The sequence below is a fragment of the Mustelus asterias genome, chromosome 22 (assembly GCF_964213995.1).
Source record: "Mustelus asterias chromosome 22, sMusAst1.hap1.1, whole genome shotgun sequence".
Taxonomy (NCBI): Eukaryota; Metazoa; Chordata; class Chondrichthyes; order Carcharhiniformes; family Triakidae; genus Mustelus; species Mustelus asterias.
This window is the reverse complement of record NC_135822.1, coordinates 75,879,555-75,898,679: the sequence shown is the minus strand read 5'-3', so window position 1 is coordinate 75,898,679 and position 19,125 is coordinate 75,879,555. Positions and strand designations below refer to the sequence as shown.

Here is a 19,125-nt window from a genome sequence, read left to right as displayed (position 1 = left end):
CACAAACAGCAGAGGTCCCAGTACAGAGCCCTGCGGAACTCCACTAGTCACAGACCTCCAACCGGAAAAAGACCCCTCCACTGCTACCCTCTGTCTTCTATGGCTAAGCCAGTTCTCCACCCATCTAGCTAGCTCACCTTTTATCCTGTGAGATTTAACCTTTTGCACCAGCCTGCCATGAGGGACCTTGTCAAACGCTTTACTAAAATCCATATAGACGACATCCACGGCCCTTCCCTCGTCAATCGTTTTTGTCACCTCCTCAAAAAACTCAACCAAATTTGTGAGGCATGACCTCCCTCGTACAAAACCATGCTGTCTATCGCTAATGAAATTATTCAGTTCTAAATGCGCATATATCCTAACTCTAAGAATCTTCTCCAACAATTTCCCTACCACGGACGTCAAGCTCACCGGCCTATAATTACCCGGGTTATCCTTCCTACCCTTCTTAAATAACAGGACCACATTTGCTATCCTCCAATCCTCTGGGACCTCACCTGTGTCCAGTGAAGAGACAAAGATTTCTGTTGGAGGGCCAGCAATTTCATCTCTCGCCTCCCTGAGGAGTCTAGGATAGATGCCATCCGGCCCTGGGGATTTGTCTGTCTTAATGTTTCCTAAAAAACCTAACACTTCCTCCCTTGTAATTGAGATTTTTTCTAAAGGGTCAACACATCTCTCTAAGACACTACCAGTCAACATGTCCCTCTCCTTTGTGAATACTGATGCAAAGTATTCGTTTAGGATCTCACCTACTTCCTTTGGTTCTAAGCATAATTCCCCTCCTTTGTCCCTGAGAGGTCCGATTCTTTCCCTAACAATCCTTTTGTTCCTAACATATGTATAAAATGCCTTAGGATTCTCCTTAATCCTGCCTGCCAAGGACATTTCGTGACCCCTTTTTGCCCTTCTAACTCCCTGTTTGAGTACTGTTCAAAAATTTATCTATCCTTGCCTTAAAAACATTCAATGAGGTAGCCGCAACTGCTTCACTGGGCAGGGAATTCCATAGATTCACAACCCTTTGTGTGAAGAAATTCCTCCTCAACTCAGTCCTAAATCTGCTCCCCCTTATTTTGAGGCCATGCCCCCTAGTTCTAGTTTCACCCGCCAGTGGAAACAAGTTCCCTGCTTCTATCTTATCTATTCCCTTCATAATCTTATATGTTTCTATAAGATTTCCCTCATTCTTCTGAATTCCAATGAGTATAGCCCCAGTCTACTCAGTCTCTCCTCATAAGCCAACCCTCTCGACTCCGGAATCAACCTAGTGAATCTCCGCTGCACCCCCTCCAGTGCCAGTATATCCTTTCTCAAGTAAGGAGACCAAAACTGTACACAGTACTCCAGGTGTGGCCTCACCAGCACCTTTCACAGCTGCAGACAGAAACCAGGACTCTGATTAAAGGCACATAGTCAGACAAATTCTCGAAAGAGAAACTGAGAAAGATCCAGACCAGCAAAGGAACAGAGTGACTCTGTGAATCTGTCCAAGAACCATCAGCAGACAGGACGTTATCCTTTACCTATCTGTCTGTGCAAACACATCAGGTTTGCATCGAGGGGATTTAACAGCATCTCGACTGTAATGAAATGAGAGGAATCTGCTTCTACACACTGTAAACCACCGCAAATCAGTCTTCATCAAGCTGCAGATTCTGATTTTAGCATACCACAGGCAGGCAACGGTTCCAGGCTCCATCTCTCCAGAAGCAAGTGTGACTCTGAGTTTCTGTCTTTCCAGAACTATGTGCACGCTGTCTCATTTCTAATCATCATCTTTTCTGGACTCTGTGTCTGGCTGGGTGTGTGCGCTGGTTGTGAATACAGTTGGGATGCGGAGTAATAAATATATGTCTTTAGGAGAGAACCTGTGATTTGTCTGCTGTGAACAGTTACTCGGGGTTAAAGTATTTCACTGAACTTTTTAATTTACTGTCCTTGGTCTGTGAAGTAGAGAAAGGGGAGGAACCATTTTCTATCCCTCTCCCTGTCCGTACCAGAGATTGGTTCTGCCACAAATACGTCATCTGGAACGACAACAAGAGATTGAAATCTTGGAAGCAGATCAACTGATTAATCTGTTAAAATGTTTCGAGAATCTGGGTTTAAATAGTGGCGTAGAGCACAAGAGAATGCAAGTTATTTAAGAGCTTTCTCAATCACTGCTCCGACTGAGCTGGAGAGCCAGGCTTTGGGGAGGATATCAAGGTTCTGGAGAGGGTGCAAGAGAGATTTACTGGAATGTTTTTAAAAATTCATTCTTGGAATGTGGGCGTCACTGTCTCAGCCACCATCTTTTATTGCCCATCTCTAATTGCCCCTTGAGAAGGTGTGGTGAGCTGTCTTCTTGTAGCCCCTGTGGTGTAGGTACACCCACAGTGCTGTTAGGGAGGGAGTTCTAGGATTTGGACCCAGCGTTGGTGAAGGAAGGGCAATATAGTTCACGGTCAGGACGGTGTGTCATGTGGGGACCTTGTAGATGTTCCCATACAGCAGTGGCTCTTGTCCTCCCAGGTGTTAGAGGATTGGAAGGTGGTATCCAAGGAGCCTTGGTGAGTTGCTGCAGTGCATCTTGTAAATGGTGTTGAGCTTCTTGAGTGTTGTTGGAGCTGCACCCATCCAGGCAAGTGGGGAGTATTTCACTCCTGACTTGTGCCTTGTCGATGGTGGACAGGCTTTGGGGAGTCAGGAGGTGAGTTACTCACTGCAGGATTCCCAGCCTCTGACCTGCTCTTGTAGACACTGTGTTTATGTGGTGACCAGTTGAGTTTCTGGTCAATGGTAACCCCCAGGATGTTGACAGTGGGGGATTCAGTAATGATAATGCCATTGAATGTCAAGGGGCAATGATTAGATCCTCTCTTGTTGGAGATGGTCATTACCTGGCACTTGTGTGGCGCGAATGTTACTTGTCAGCTCAAGCCTGGATATTGTCCAGATCTTGCTGCATTTGAACATGGACTGCTTCAATATCTGAGGAGTTGCGAATGGTGCTGAACATTGTGCAATTATCGGCGAACATCCCCACTTCTAACCTTATGATGGGAGGAAGGTCATTGATGAAGTGGTTGAAGATGGTTGGGCCTAGGACACTACCCTGAGGGACTCCTGCAGAGATGTCCTGGAGCTGAGATGATTTGACCTCCAGCCACTATAACCATCTTCCTGTGTGCCAGGTATGAACCCAGCCAATGGAAAGAGTTCCCTTGATTCCCAGTGACTCCAGTTTTACCGGAGCTGCTTGGTACCACACTCAGTCCAATGCTGCCTTGATGTCAAGGGCTATCACTCTCACCTCATTGCTGGAATTCAGCTCTTTGCTCCATCATTGGACTAAGGCTGTAATGGAATCAGAGGCTGTGTGGCCCTGGCAAAGTCAAGGCTGTGTCACGGTGAGCAGGTTCTTGCTGACTAAATGCCACTTCACAACATGTCTACCACCCCTCCCGTCAACGCGGAGAGCGGAGGAGCTGGGATGAAGCGCAGTTGTTCTGGAGAGTTTCAAGGCGGCTCACCACCACTTTCTCCAGCAATAAGGCATGGCCAATAATGCTGCCTGAGCAGCAGCTCTCACACCCCAAAGAATTGAAGAATGGTCAGAGGTGTTTGAAATTGATGTGGGGTTTGGATGTAATAGATAAACAGTAACTATTCCCAGAGGCTGGAGGATAATTAACCAGACACATATCGAGAATGTTTGACACAATGCTTGTATCCGCAGCGAGTTATTGTGATCTGGAATGCGCGGTGTGAAAGAACGGTGGAAGCAGATTCATAGAAACAAAGAAAATAGGAGGAGGAGGAGGCCATTCGGCCCTTCGACCCTGATCCACCATTCATTCTGCTCATGGCTGATCAATAGTAACTTTCCAAAGGGAATGGGATAGAAACTGCAGGGCGATGGGGGAAGGGCAGGGGATTGGAACTGGGCAGAATAGATATTATCACAAGGTTGTCCCAAATTAATCCATGATTCCAAGTCAACCAATCAGCTCATCTTTATTCAAATTATCTCCAAGTTGTAACTCAACTTGTCCCATAATTAATAATTTATATCATTATCCATTGTCAGTATAGCAAACGTATCATTTTGGTATGAAGTCACTGTGGACGCACAGCGTATCACGCGACACTCCTAACTAGTCTTTGCAACCACACCTGTGTATTTGAATGTCAGATTCTGACAGAGCCTCCGAACCAGCGAAGACTGTTTGAACCCAGGGATCATTCCAGAAAAGGTGAGAGTTGGAGTTAGTGGGTCCCACTGGCATCGACCTTTCTGACTGGTGGATGGCACCTCCTGATCCGATCTTCTGGAAAACCTTTACTCAGGGTGTGGAGGTCTGAATCTGCTGGGAATCCACTGTGCCATCCTGCAGGGGAACTGTCCACCCTGCCTCAAGATATCTCCAAATGGGCCGCTGTCCAAACATTGAAGAGAAAAAAAAATCCTTCAATGGTGAAGTGGGTTCGAATCCTGGTCTCTATTCCTAGAACTTCAGCCCAGAGAAATCGATGTTGTTCTGTAGTAAAATGAAGTCCTAACGTCAGCTTTGAGCGCGTTCCAGTAACATTCCTGTTGACCTTTTGACTGGAAATAATCCATTCAAGTCTCACCCTTTGTCCCACATTTGGTTCAGTCCAACAGCAAAGGGATATCAGGTTGGGCCGAAGGGCCTGTTTCCATGCTGTAAACTTTTATGACTCTATGAGAGGGTTTGGTTTCTTGTTCATTGGAAATTGGTCAACTCGACACAGACTCAATCACTTTCACACCTTACAGAACACAGCGAGAAGGTGAGCACTGGGGCAAACGGGGTTATCACTTCAAGCAGACATCACAGACTAACTAATTACTATGTAGCATCAATCCCTATATCAGACACCTCTCCTCACACACATTACATCTACCCAACTTTCTCCATTCTCTTCATCATCTCTCTCTCTCTACACAGAGCACACAGCCACAGAGAATCTACTCTCCGGGGGGATACAACACTTTGTAGAACCAGTAAACGGTGATAACCAAATGCTTTCACTTCACTTACAAATCATATCTGAACTTGAATAAGGACAATCAATGAGCAAAGTGTTGAAGAAACACCTTGTTTGAGACACTGTTGTTGATGGTAAGCAGAGCTGTGGTACATTTCACTGGATATCCTGAGAAAGTTCTGGAAAGAGTAATACCCCCAGCCCTGCCCCCTCCCCAGTCACTCGGAAGCTCCCTAACCCATGACCATCCCCCCACCCCCAATTCCAATCTGTTCATCTTGGCTCGGGCTCCAGTCAATCAAGTTGTCCCCACAGGAGTTTCACACGGGTGACTGAGATCTGCATCAGTTCAGAGGGTGAAGAGGGAGGAGTCGAGGCTGGGATCAGATTGTGCTCATTTTAACCTGAGAGACTTCTCTCTGACTTATAGGTTCCACGATCAGGTCTGTGCCCCACATTTCTAATGGGAGCAGTGTATGTAAACGTCACACTGCAGGTCCGTCCTGTCACCAGTGGTGGCAATGTAGCAGCTCCATCAATATGTGACATGGTTACAAAGGCAGTTTGACTGAGGAGGGACAGGAATTTACGGTGGAAGTGTTTGGAAGGATTATGTCCGGGGTGAAAGCAGCAGCATTATTCCTGTTCAATGTCCTCCTCTCCCGCCCAACAGGTCAAAACAGAGGTTTCATCTCAACACCATGACTCACCCCTGGGATAGTGACTCCTGTTGGTCTGTCACTGACCAGCTGAGGGCCTTCTTTCACTTCCTTCCCTCCGAGTGAGTGAGCAAGAGTGGGAATGGAGAGAGAAAATACACTGTAGGAAGCCCCTGGCGTGATGAGTGAACAGAATCTCTTCAAATCATCAAATCCGACTGGGAGTCACTCTGACAAGTGTCAGCACTCTTCAAACTCTTCACCAGAACATAGACTGGGCAAATCTGCCGGGGGGAGTGACAGGGGTGTGGGGAGAGGGAGAGGGAAAGGGGGAGGTGGGGGAGGAGGTGGGGGAGAGGGGGGAAAAGGGGAGGGAGGGGGAGGGGGCTTTGTCCCAATTTGCAACATTCCAGATCCCAGAGGACTCGCACCATTTGAAAATGTTGCCTCTGAAACGGAATTTGAGGCAGAGCTCTGATAGTTTGAGGCCTGCGTTCAGCCCGACTCTCGCCAGTTCCATCTCCAATGTCCACAATGAGTTTTGGATGTGTGAATTATTCCTGTTCCCTCATCCAGGCTTGGAATGCTTATTGCTGATCTCCAATTGAGACATAACACTGATTCTGCAGGAAAATCTCTACTTGTGTTCTAAACCCTACTCTCAGAAAGTTCCTGGACTGCAAGTGAGCTGGAATAAACTTGTTGCTAACCAACCTAAGAAGATTATATTTTGCAAAAAGCAGGTTCCTAAATGAAAGGCCACCTTTGTTATGGCCATAAACGGGTTCAGCCAGTGTTCACAGCCCTGTATGTCCCCTCAGATACTGGCTCAGTTGGACTGGCCGCACTGTGAGCTGCCTTGGCTTCAGATGTCCATTGTCTACGAGGCTGGAAGGCTATCCGATTTGGATAGAGCCCGAGTACATGGTGAGGAGAAGCATGATTGCAAATCCAGTCAACAGGCCAGCGTTTTGGATTCCAAAAACCAGCAGCGAGGTGGATTCCTCTCCATCCTCTCCTTTGCTCACCTCGTTCATCTCTGGGAACTGTTGGGGGAGACGGGGAAGAGAGAGAGAGAGTGAGTGAGACAGTAAATCATCTCACTGAACCTTCTGAAACAGAATCTCCTTCCACTGCATTCACCAAATTCAGCTGCAGAATTACAGACTTGGACAGTACAATTACAGGCTAGCTGCTGTAAATCAGCCCACATGCTGAGGGCTCACTCGACAGAGACACACATTCCGTGTTGGTGTTTAACCTGAATCCATTGTAGCCATTCTGCTCCCATGTTCCTTTATCCCCTTTTCCCTTAAACAGCTGGCTATCGAACCCAGTTAAAAGTTGCCCTGGTCTCTAACTCCCACTAACTCTGGGAGTGAATTCCACAGACTCACAACCTTCTGTCTAAAAACCCTCCTCCAATCCCCATCGCATCTCGTGCATTCAATGGACACTAGTTTATCTGATTAGAATCATACAGTGCAGAAGAGGCCCTTCAGCCCATCGAGTCTGCACTGACAATATCTACCACTAAAGTCACGTTAATTCCATTTTCCTGCACTATTCCCATCTCCTCGAATGTCATGATGTTTCAAGTGCTCATCCAAATATTTTTTAAAGGTTGTAAGGTTTCCGGCCTCCACTCCCTTCCCAGGCAGCGCATTCCAGATTCCCACCACCCTCTGAGTGAAAAGGTTTTTTCTCAAATCCCCTCCGAATCTCCTGTCCCTCACCCTAAAACTCTGCCCCCTTGTGACTGACCCCTCAACCAAAGGGAACAGCTGCTTCCTACTCGCCCTGTCCCTCATAATCTTATACACCTCAATCATGGCCCCCTCAGCCTTTGCTGCTCTAGAGAAAACAATCCAAGCCTATCCAGCCTCACCTTATCGCTCAAATGCTCCATCCCAGACAACATCCTGATGAATATCCTCTGCACCCCCTCTAGTGTGATCACATCCTTCCTATAGTGAGGCGACCAGAACGCCACAAAGTACTCCATCGCTCTGTATAACTCCAAGATTACCTCCTTGCTCTTACACTCTGTGCCACAACTAATAAACGCTAACGCCCCATTTGCCTTCTTAACTGTCCTAATGTGTGCTCTGCTGACTTCAGGGGTCTGTGAATAATTACCCCAAAGTCCATCGGTTCCTCTGAGCTTCCCGGTGTCCTGCCATTCATTAAATACTCCCTCATCTTGTTTCTTCTTCCAAAGTGCATCACCTCACACTTATCAGGGTTAAATACCACCTGCCACTGCTCTGCCCACCTGACCAACCTGCTTATATCTCCCTGTAACCTACAACCGTTTCTTTCACTATTAACCACCCGACTAATCTTGGTGTCATCTCCAAACTTCCTTAGCATTCCCCACACATTCCTATCCCTATTGTTTCTGTGTATGATTGGACCATCCTGGAGCTCGGAGTTCAAATCCCACCCGGCAGTTGGGGGAAATTTAATTTCAATCAATTAACTGCATCTGGAATGTCGGATTCGACTCAAAATACTGATGATTATGAAACATAAGAACATAAGAAATAGGAGCAGGAGTAGGCCATCTAGCCCCTCGAGCCACCAGATTGTTGTGAAATGCCCTTCAAGGCAGGAAATCTGCCCTGCTTACTCGGGAATCCAGACCCACAGACATGCAGTTGCTCTGAAATAAGACCATTAGACATAGGAGCAGAATTAGGCCACTCGGCCCATCGAGTCTGCTCCACCATTCAATCATGGCTGATCCTTTTCTCATCCCCATTCTCCTGCCTTTTCCCCATAGCCCCTGACACCTTTATTAATCAAGAACCTATCTATCTCTGTCTTATTAATCAAGAAATGGCCCAGCAAGCAGTCCTTTACTTACCATATCTGCCAATGCGATATAGAGGAACATCCCACCAGCCAGGGCAAAGATCCAGCTGGCAGAGAAGTGGCTCCCAGCGAGGATGCCAAAGGCCAGGCCCAGGTAGCAGCAGCAAGCTGACAGGAAGTTGAAGAAGAGAGCCTGTTGGAGGCTCATTCCAGCATTCAGCAAGATTACAAAGTCACCTGGCAGGGGGAGAGAGATCAACCCCAATTAACCAGACTTCGCACAGTGCCGCGGTGTAACCGGGGCAGGGAGCAGACACTGTAACCGGGGTGGGGGAACGGAGAGGGGGAAGGGGAGGACGGTGTAACCAGGGGGGCGGGGAACGGACAGTGTAACCAGGCCGGGGAATGGAGAGGGGGAAAAGGAAAGGACGGTGGTTAAAAAGGGACAAGGTGGGGAGGACAGGAAGAAGCAGTGAGAGTGAGGTTACTCACCAAATCAGCGCCGAATGAAACTACAGCTCCATTTTAAGTTCTTACCCTTGTTTGCAAGAAGGAGGTTCCCTGTTCCTCCATAACTCTGTAACCTCCTCCAGCTCCACAACCTCCTGAACTATCCGTGCCCCTCCCATTCTGGCCTCTTGGGTATCCACCATTCAGCCTCTCCAGTGTTGGTGGCCTTGCTTTCAGCTACCTGCAGCCTGAGCTCTGCAATTCTCTCTCTAAACCTATCCCTTCTCTACCTCTAACTCCTCCTTTAAGACGCTCCTTAAAATCTTCACCGAGCGCTTGGTCATGTGCTCAAATAACTCCACATGTGACTTGGTGACAAACTGTTTCCAGAGTTTCACAGAATCTCAGAATTGTTCTGTGGAGGAAGCCATCTGGCCCATCCTGTCTGTGCTAGCTCTCCAGAGGAACATCCCAATGAGTGCCATTCTCCCACTTTCTCCATGTTGACATACACATTCTGCTTTTACAGCGAACAGTCTAATTTCCTCTCGATCGCCTCAGTTGAACCTGCCTCCACTACATCTTGGCCAGCATTTTCCAGATCTTAACCACTCCTTGTGTGAAGACCCTTTACTCATGTTGCTTCTGATTTGTTGTCGGGGACCAACAAGGTCTTAAGGATCAACAAGATCATCTATGTGCGGATCCACAAGAGATGGGTGAGATCCTAAATGAATATTTCTCATCAGTATTTACTGTTGAGGAAAGCATGAATGTTAGGGAACTTGGGGAAATAAATAGTGATGTCTTGAGGAGTGGACATATTACAGAGAAGGAGGTGCCGGAAGTCTTAAAGTGCATCAAGATAGATAAATCCCCGGGACCTGATGAAGTGTATCCCAGGACATTGTGGGAGGCCAGGGAGGAAATTGCGGGTCCCCTAGCAGAGATATTTGAATCATCGATAGTCACAGGTGAGGTGCCTGAAGATTGGAGAGTGGCAAATGTTGTGCCTTTGTTTAAAAAGGGCTGCAGGGAAAAGCCTGGGAACTACAGACCAGTGAGCCTCACATCTGTGGTGGGTAAATTGTTGGAAGGTATTTTGAAAGACAGGATCTACAGGCATTTAGAGACGCAAGGACTGATTAGGGACAGTCAGCATGGCTTTGTGAGTGGAAAATCATGTCTCACAAATTTGATTGAGTTTTTTGAAGGAGTAACCAAGAAGGTAGATGAGGGCAGTGCAGTTGAGGTTGTCTACATGGACTTTAGCAAGGCCTTTGACAAGGTACCACATGGTAGTTTGTTGCATAAGGTTAAATCTCACGGGATCCAGGGTGAGGTGGCTAAATGGACACAAAATTGGCTTCTGTCGGGTGGTTTTAGAGGGATGTTTTTCAAACTGGAGACCTGTGACCAGCGGTGTGCCTCAGGGATCAGTGCTGGGCCCACTGTTACTTGTCATTTATATTAATGATTTGGATGAGAATATAGGAGGCATGGTTAGTAAGTTTGCAGATGACACCAAGATTGGTGGCATAGTGGACAGTGAAGAAGGTTATCTCCAATTGCAACGGGATCTTGATCAATTGGGCCAGTGGCTGACGAATGGCAGATGGAGTTTAATTTAGATAAATGCGAGGTGATGCATTTTGGTAGATTGAACCAGGGCAGGACTTACTCAGTTAATGGTAGGGCGTTGGGGAGAGTTCCAGAACAAAGAGCTCTCGGGGGTACATGTTCATAGCTCCTTGAAAGTGGAGTCACAGGTGGACAGAGTGGTGAAGAAGGCATTCAGCATGCTTGGTTTCATCGGTCAGAACATTGAATACAGGAGTTGGGATGTCTTGTTGCAGTTGTACAAGACATTGGTAAGGCCACACTTGGAATACTGTGTGCAATTCTGGTCACCCTATTATAGAAAGGATATTATTAAACTAGAAAGCGTGCAGAAAAGATTTACTAGGATGCTACTGGGACTTGATGGTTTGAGTTATAAGGAGAGGCTGGATAGACTGGGACTTTTTTCTCTGGAGCGTAGAAGGTTGAAGGGTGACCTTATAGAGGTCTATAAAATAATGAGGGGCATAGACAAGGTAGATAGTCAATATCTTTTCCCAAAGGTAGAGGAGTCTAAAACTAGAGGGCATAGGTTTAAGGTGAGAGGGGAGAGATACAAAAGTGTCCAGAGGGGCAATTCTTTCCACACGGAGGGTGGTGAGTGTCTGGAACAAGCTGCCAGAGGTAGGAGTCGAGGTGGGTACAATTTTGTCTTTTAAAAAGCATTTAGACAGTTACATGGGTACGATGGGTATAGAGGGATATGGGCCAAATGCGGGCAATTGGGATTAGCTTAGAGGTTTTAAAAAAAAGGGCGGCATGGACAAGTTGGGCCGAAGGGCCTGTTCCGATACTGTTAACCTCTATGACTTTATGACCAGTGAGAAGGACGAGCTGCACAGACCCCTAACCATCTCACCCCCAACTCCCCCAGGGCTCCATGTGTCAGCGCTTGCCTTTGTCTTATCGATCATGTCCCCATGGTTAAATAGCCCACCATGATACCCGCTGCCGAAACGCAGATACCCAGAGATACCTCCCCCACCCAGCACTCAGATCACACTCCCCCCTCCAGCCCACTCGGGATAAAGGGGCTGCACGCACCTAGCTCATGGGGGAATTCCTCACAAAGGATCGCTATGGAGGTACTGATTCCCTGGAAGACCGAGACAGTGAAGGAAGCTCCGATTGCAAGGCCATCGATGAAGTTGTGCAGTCCGTCACTCAGAGTGATCATCCAGGCCAGAGTACCAATGTCAGAGTAACGACTCCCCTTCAGCCAGTAACAGGGCCCCCCTGCAGCCCTCTGCAGATCCTGCTCAGAAAGAGACAATGAACACTTTACACAAACCATTCCCAATCCCAAATCCAACCAGCAATCTCATCCTGACCCAGTATCCGTCCCCCCAACACAGAGCTTTGCTAATCGACTACATGGATCACCTAGGCAAAGAACAGAGAATCTGGTGGGGTCAATACAGGTTTAATATTGCTGTATCTACAGGTAGATAAAGCTGGATACAGGTTTAATATTGCTGTATCTATAGGTAGATAAAGCTGGCTACAGGTTTAATATTGCTGTACCTACAGGTAGATAAAGCTGGATACAGGTTTAATATTGCTGTATCTACAGGTAGATAAAGCTGGCTACAGGTTTAATATTGCTGTATCTATAGGTAGAAAAAGCTGGCTACAGGTTTAATATTGCTGTATCTATAGGTAGATAAAGCTGGGTACAGGTTTAATATTACTGTCCATACAGGTAGATAAAGCTGGCTACAGGTTTAATATTGCTGTATCTACAGGTAGATAAAGCTGGGTACAGGTTTAATATTACTGTCCATACAGGTAGATAAAGCTGGGTACAGGTTTAATATTACTGTCCATACAGGTAGATAAAGCTGGGTACAGGTTTAATATTGCTGTATCTATAGGTAGATAAAGCTGGATACAGGTTTAATATTGCTGTACCTACAGGTAGATAAAGCTGGATACAGGTTTAATATTGCTGTATCTACAGGTAGATAAAGCTGGATACAGGTTTAATATTGCTGTATCTATAGGTAGATAAAGCTGGCTACAGGTTTAATATTGCTGTATCTACAGGTAGATAAAGCTGGCTACAGGTTTAATATTGCTGTATCTATAGGTAGATAAAGCTGGCTACAGGTTTAATATTGCTGTATCTACAGGTAGATAAAGCTGGATACAGGTTTAATATTGCTGTATCTACAGGTAGATAAAGCTGGGTGCAGGTTTAATATTACTGTATCTACAGGTAGATAAAGCTGGATACAGGTTTAATATTGCTGTATCTACAGGTAGATAAAGCTGGATACAGGTTTAATATTGCTGTATCTATAGGTAGATAAAGCTGGGTACAGGTTTAATATTACTGTATCTACAGGTAGATAAAGCTGGGTACAGGTTTAATATTGCTGTATCTACAGGTAGATAAAGCTGGATACAGGTTTAATATTGCTGTATCTATAGGTAGATAAAGCTGGATACAGGTTTAATATTGCTGTATCTATAGGTAGATAAAGCTGGCTACAGGTTTAATATTGCTGTATCTACAGGTAGATAAAGCTGGATACAGGTTTAATATTGCTGTATCTATAGGTAGATAAAGCTGGGTACAGGTTTAATATTACTGTATCTACAGGTAGATAAAGCTGGATACAGGTTTAATATTGCTGTATCTACAGGTAGATAAAGCTGGATACAGGTTTAATATTGCTGTATCTATAGGTAGATAAAGCTGGGTACAGGTTTAATATTACTGTATCTACAGGTAGATAAAGCTGGGTACAGGTTTAATATTACTGTCCATACAGGTAGATAAAGCTGGCTACAGGTTTAATATTGCTGTATCTACAGGTAGATAAAGCTGGATACAGGTTTAATATTGCTGTACCTACAGGTAGATAAAGCTGGATACAGGTTTAATATTGCTGTATCTACAGGTAGATAAAGCTGGATACAGGTTTAATATTGCTGTATCTACAGGTAGATAAAGCTGGCTACAGGTTTAATATTGCTGTATCTATAGGTAGATAAAGCTGGATACAGGTTTAATATTGCTGTATCTATAGGTAGATAAAGCTGGCTACAGGTTTAATATTGCTGTATCTACAGGTAGATAAAGCTGGGTACAGGTTTAATATTGCTGTATCTATAGGTAGATAAAGCTGGGTACAGGTTTAATATTACTGTATCTACAGGTAGATAAAGCTGGATACAGGTTTAATATTGCTGTATCTACAGGTAGATAAAGCTGGATACAGGTTTAATATTGCTGTATCTATAGGTAGATAAAGCTGGGTACAGGTTTAATATTACTGTATCTACAGGTAGATAAAGCTGGGTACAGGTTTAATATTACTGTCCATACAGGTAGATAAAGCTGGCTACAGGTTTAATATTGCTGTATCTACAGGTAGATAAAGCTGGATACAGGTTTAATATTGCTGTACCTACAGGTAGATAAAGCTGGATACAGGTTTAATATTGCTGTATCTACAGGTAGATAAAGCTGGATACAGGTTTAATATTGCTGTATCTACAGGTAGATAAAGCTGGCTACAGGTTTAATATTGCTGTATCTATAGGTAGATAAAGCTGGATACAGGTTTAATATTACTGTATCTACAGGTAGATAAAGCTGGGTACAGGTTTAATATTGCTGTATCTATAGGTAGATAAAGCTGGCTACAGGTTTAATATTGCTGTATCTACAGGTAGATAAAGCTGGGTACAGGTTTAATATTGCTGTATCTACAGGTAGATAAAGCTGGGTACAGGTTTAATATTACTGTATCTACAGGTAGATAAAGCTGGGTACAGGTTTAATATTGCTGTATCTATAGGTAGATAAAGCTGGCTACAGGTTTAATATTGCTGTATCTACAGGTAGATAAAGCTGGGTACAGGTTTAATATTGCTGTATCTACAGGTAGATAAAGCTGGGTACAGGTTTAATATTGCTGTATCTACAGGTAGATAAAGCTGGGTACAGGTTTAATATTGCTGTATCTACAGGTAGATAAAGCTGGCTACAGGTTTAATATTGCTGTATCTATAGGTAGATAAAGCTGGCTACAGGTTTAATATTGCTGTATCTACAGGTAGATAAAGCTGGATACAGGTTTAATATTACTGTATCTACAGGTAGATAAAGCTGGGTACAGGTTTAATATTACTGTCCATACAGGTAGATAAAGCTGGGTACAGGTTTAATATTGCTGTATCTACAGGTAGATAAAGCTGGCTACAGGTTTAATATTGCTGTATCTATAGGTAGATAAAGCTGGGTACAGGTTTAATATTACTGTATCTACAGGTAGATAAAGCTGGGTACAGGTTTAATATTACTGTCCATACAGGTAGATAAAGCTGGATACAGGTTTAATATTGCTGTATCTACAGGTAGATAAAGCTGGATACAGGTTTAATATTGCTGTATCTACAGGTAGATAAAGCTGGATACAGGTTTAATATTGCTGTATCTACAGGTAGATAAAGCTGGGTACAGGTTTAATATTACTGTCCATACAGGTAGATAAAGCTGGGTACAGGTTTAATATTGCTGTATCTACAGGTAGATAAAGCTGGCTACAGGTTTAATATTGCTGTATCTACAGGTAGATAAAGCTGGGTACAGGTTTAATATTGCTGTATCTACAGGTAGATAAAGCTGGCTACAGGTTTAATATTGCTGTATCTACAGGTAGATAAAGCTGGGTACAGGTTTAATATTGCTGTATCTACAGGTAGATAAAGCTGGCTACAGGTTTAATATTACTGTATCTATAGGTAGATAAAGCTGGCTACAGGTTTAATATTGCTGTATCTACAGGTAGATAAAGCTGGCTACAGGTTTAATATTGCTGTATCTACAGGTAGATAAAGCTGGGTACAGGTTTAATATTACTGTATCTACAGGTAGATAAAGCTGGATACAGGTTTAATATTGCTGTATCTATAGGTAGATAAAGCTGGGTACAGGTTTAATATTACTGTATCTATAGGTAGATAAAGCTGGCTACAGGTTTAATATTGCTATATCTACAGGTAGATAAAGCTGGATACAGGTTTAATATTGCTGTATCTATAGGTAGATAAAGCTGGATACAGGTTTCATATTGCTGTATCTATAGGTAGATAAAGCTGGGTACAGGTTTAATATTACTGTCCATACAGGTAGATAAAGCTGGATACAGGTTTAATATTGCTGTATCTACAGGTAGATAAAGCTGGGTACAGGTTTAATATTGCTGTATCTACAGGTAGATAAAGCTGGGTACAGGTTTAATATTGCTGTATCTATAGGTAGATAAAGCTGGATACAGGTTTAATATTGCTGTATCTATAGGTAGATAAAGCTGGGTACAGGTTTAATATTGCTGTATCTACAGATAGATAAAGCTGGATACAGGTTTAATATTGCTGTATCTACAGGTAGATAAAGCTGGATACAGGTTTAATATTGCTGTATCTATAGGTAGATAAAGCTGGATACAGGTTTAATATTGCTGTATCTATAGGTAGATAAAGCTGGATACAGGTTTAATATTGCTGTATCTATAGGTAGATAAGGCTGGATACAGGTTTAATATTGCTGTATCTATAGGTAGATAAAGCTGGGTACAGGTTTAATATTGCTGTATCTACAGATAGATAAAGCTGGATACAGGTTTAATATTGCTGTATCTACAGGTAGATAAAGCTGGATACAGGTTTAATATTGCTGTATCTATAGGTAGATAAAGCTGGATACAGGTTTAATATTGCTGTATCTATAGGTAGATAAAGCTGGGTACAGGTTTAATATTGCTGTATCTACAGATAGATAAAGCTGGATACAGGTTTAATATTGCTGTATCTACAGGTAGATAAAGCTGGGTACAGGTTTAATATTACTGTATCTATAGGTAGATAAAGCTGGATACAGGTTTAATATTGCTGTATCTACAGGTAGATAAAGCTGGATACAGGTTTAATATTGCTGTATCTACAGGTAGATAAAGCTGGCTACAGGTTTAATATTGCTGTATCTATAGGTAGATAAAGCTGGCTACAGGTCTAATATTGCTGTATCTACAGGTAGATAAAGCTGGGTACAGGTTTAATATTACTGTCCATACAGGTAGATAAAGCTGGGTACAGGTTTAATATTGCTGTATCTACAGGTAGATAAAGCTGGGTACAGGTTTAATATTACTGTATCTACAGGTAGATAAAGCTGGGTACAGGTTTAATATTACTGTCCATACAGGTAGATAAAGCTGGGTACAGGTTTAATATTGCTGTATCTATAGGTAGATAAAGCTGGGTACAGGTTTAATATTACTGTATCCACAGGTAGATAAAGCTGGGTACAGGTTTAATATTGCTGTATCTACAGGTAGATAAAGCTGGGTACAGGTTTAATATTACTGTCCATACAGGTAGATAAAGCTGGGTACAGGTTTAATATTGCTGTATCTATAGGTAGATAAAGCTGGGTACAGGTTTAATATTGCTGTATCTACAGGTAGATAAAGCTGGGTACAGGTTTAATATTACTGTCCATACAGGTAGATAAAGCTGGGTACAGGTTTAATATTGCTGTATCTATAGGTAGATAAAGCTGGGTACAGGTTTAATATTACTGTATCTACAGGTAGATAAAGCTGGGTACAGGTTTAATATTGCTGTATCGATAGGTAGATAAAGCTGGATACAGGTTTAATATTGCTGTATCTATAGGTAGATAAAGCTGGATACAGGTTTAATATTGCTGTATCTATAGGTAGATAAAGCTGGATACAGGTTTAATATTGCTGTATCTATAGGTAGATAAAGCTGGATACAGGTTTAATATTGCTGTATCTACAGATAGATAAAGCTGGATACAGGTTTAATATTGCTGTATCTATAGGTAGATAAAGATGGGTACAGGTTTAATATTGCTGTATCTATAGGTAGATAAAGCTGGATACAGGTTTAATATTGCTGTATCTACAGGTAGATAAAGCTGGATACAGGTTTAATATTGCTGTATCCACAGGTAGATAAAGCTGGGTACAGGTTTAATATTACTGTATCTACAGGTAGATAAAGCTGGATACAGGTTTAATATTGCTGTATCCACAGGTAGATAAAGCTGGGTACAGGTTTAATATTACTGTATCCACAGGTAGATAAAGCTGGATACAGGTTTAATATTGCTGTATCTACAGGTAGATAAAGCTGGGTACAGGTTTAATATTACTGTATCCACAGGTAGATAAAGCTGGGTACAGGTTTAATATTACTGTCCATACAGGTAGATAAAGCTGGGTACAGGTTTAATATTGCTGTATCCACAGGTAGATAAAGCTGGATACAGGTTTAATATTACTGTCCATACAGGTAGATAAAGCTGGGTACAGGTTTAATATTGCTGTATCTACAGGTAGATAAAGCTGGGTACAGGTTTAATATTGCTGTATCTACAGGTAGATAAAGCTGGGTACAGGTTTAATATTGCTGTATCTACAGGTAGATAAAGCTGGATACAGGTTTAATATTGCTGTATCTACAGGTAGATAAAGCTGGCTACAGGTTTAATATTGCTGTATCTACAGGTAGATAAAGCTGGGTACAGGTTTAATATTGCTGTATCTACAGGTAGATAAAGCTGGATACAGGTTTAATATTGCTGTATCTACAGGTAGATAAAGCTGGATACAGGTTTAATATTGCTGTATCTACAGGTAGATAAAGCTGGATACAGGTTTAATATTGCTGTATCTATAGGTAGATAAAGCTGGATACAGGTTTAATATTGCTGTATCTATAGGTAGATAAAGCTGGGTACAGGTTTAATATTGCTGTATCTACAGATAGATAAAGCTGGATACAGGTTTAATATTACTGCATCTACAGGTAGATAAAGCTGGGTACAGGTTTAATATTACTGTATCTACAGGTAGATAAAGCTGGGTACAGGTTTAATATTACTGTCCATACAGGTAGATAAAGCTGGCTACAGGTTTAATATTGCTGTATCTACAGGTAGATAAAGCTGGATACAGGTTTAATATTGCTGTACCTACAGGTAGATAAAGCTGGATACAGGTTTAATATTGCTGTATCTACAGGTAGATAAAGCTGGATACAGGTTTAATATTGCTGTATCTACAGGTAGATAAAGCTGGCTACAGGTTTAATATTGCTGTATCTATAGGTAGATAAAGCTGGATACAGGTTTAATATTACTGTATCTACAGGTAGATAAAGCTGGGTACAGGTTTAATATTGCTGTATCTATAGGTAGATAAAGCTGGCTACAGGTTTAATATTGCTGTATCTACAGGTAGATAAAGCTGGGTACAGGTTTAATATTGCTGTATCTACAGGTAGATAAAGCTGGGTACAGGTTTAATATTACTGTATCTACAGGTAGATAAAGCTGGGTACAGGTTTAATATTGCTGTATCTATAGGTAGATAAAGCTGGCTACAGGTTTAATATTGCTGTATCTACAGGTAGATAAAGCTGGGTACAGGTTTAATATTGCTGTATCTACAGGTAGATAAAGCTGGGTACAGGTTTAATATTGCTGTATCTACAGGTAGATAAAGCTGGGTACAGGTTTAATATTGCTGTATCT

The 19,125-nt window shown here is 42.9% G+C and overlaps 1 protein-coding gene across 3 annotated transcripts in view; it reads right to left on the bottom strand.

Annotated features, from left to right (window-relative positions):
* Positions 1-3,987: 3,987 nt before the first annotated feature.
* Positions 3,988-19,125, bottom strand: part of slc39a14 (solute carrier family 39 member 14) — an 86,596-nt gene continuing 71,458 nt past the window's right edge. For all 3 annotated transcript variants that reach the window (XM_078239683.1, XM_078239685.1, XM_078239684.1), the window contains 3 exons: positions 11,592-11,802; positions 8,530-8,714; positions 3,988-6,706 (listed from right to left, as the gene is read on the bottom strand). In XM_078239683.1, coding sequence (XP_078095809.1) covers positions 6,557-6,706; positions 8,530-8,714; positions 11,592-11,802 — 546 coding nt within the window. In that variant the 3' untranslated portion in view covers positions 3,988-6,556. The remainder of the gene's footprint in view (positions 6,707-8,529; positions 8,715-11,591; positions 11,803-19,125) is intronic.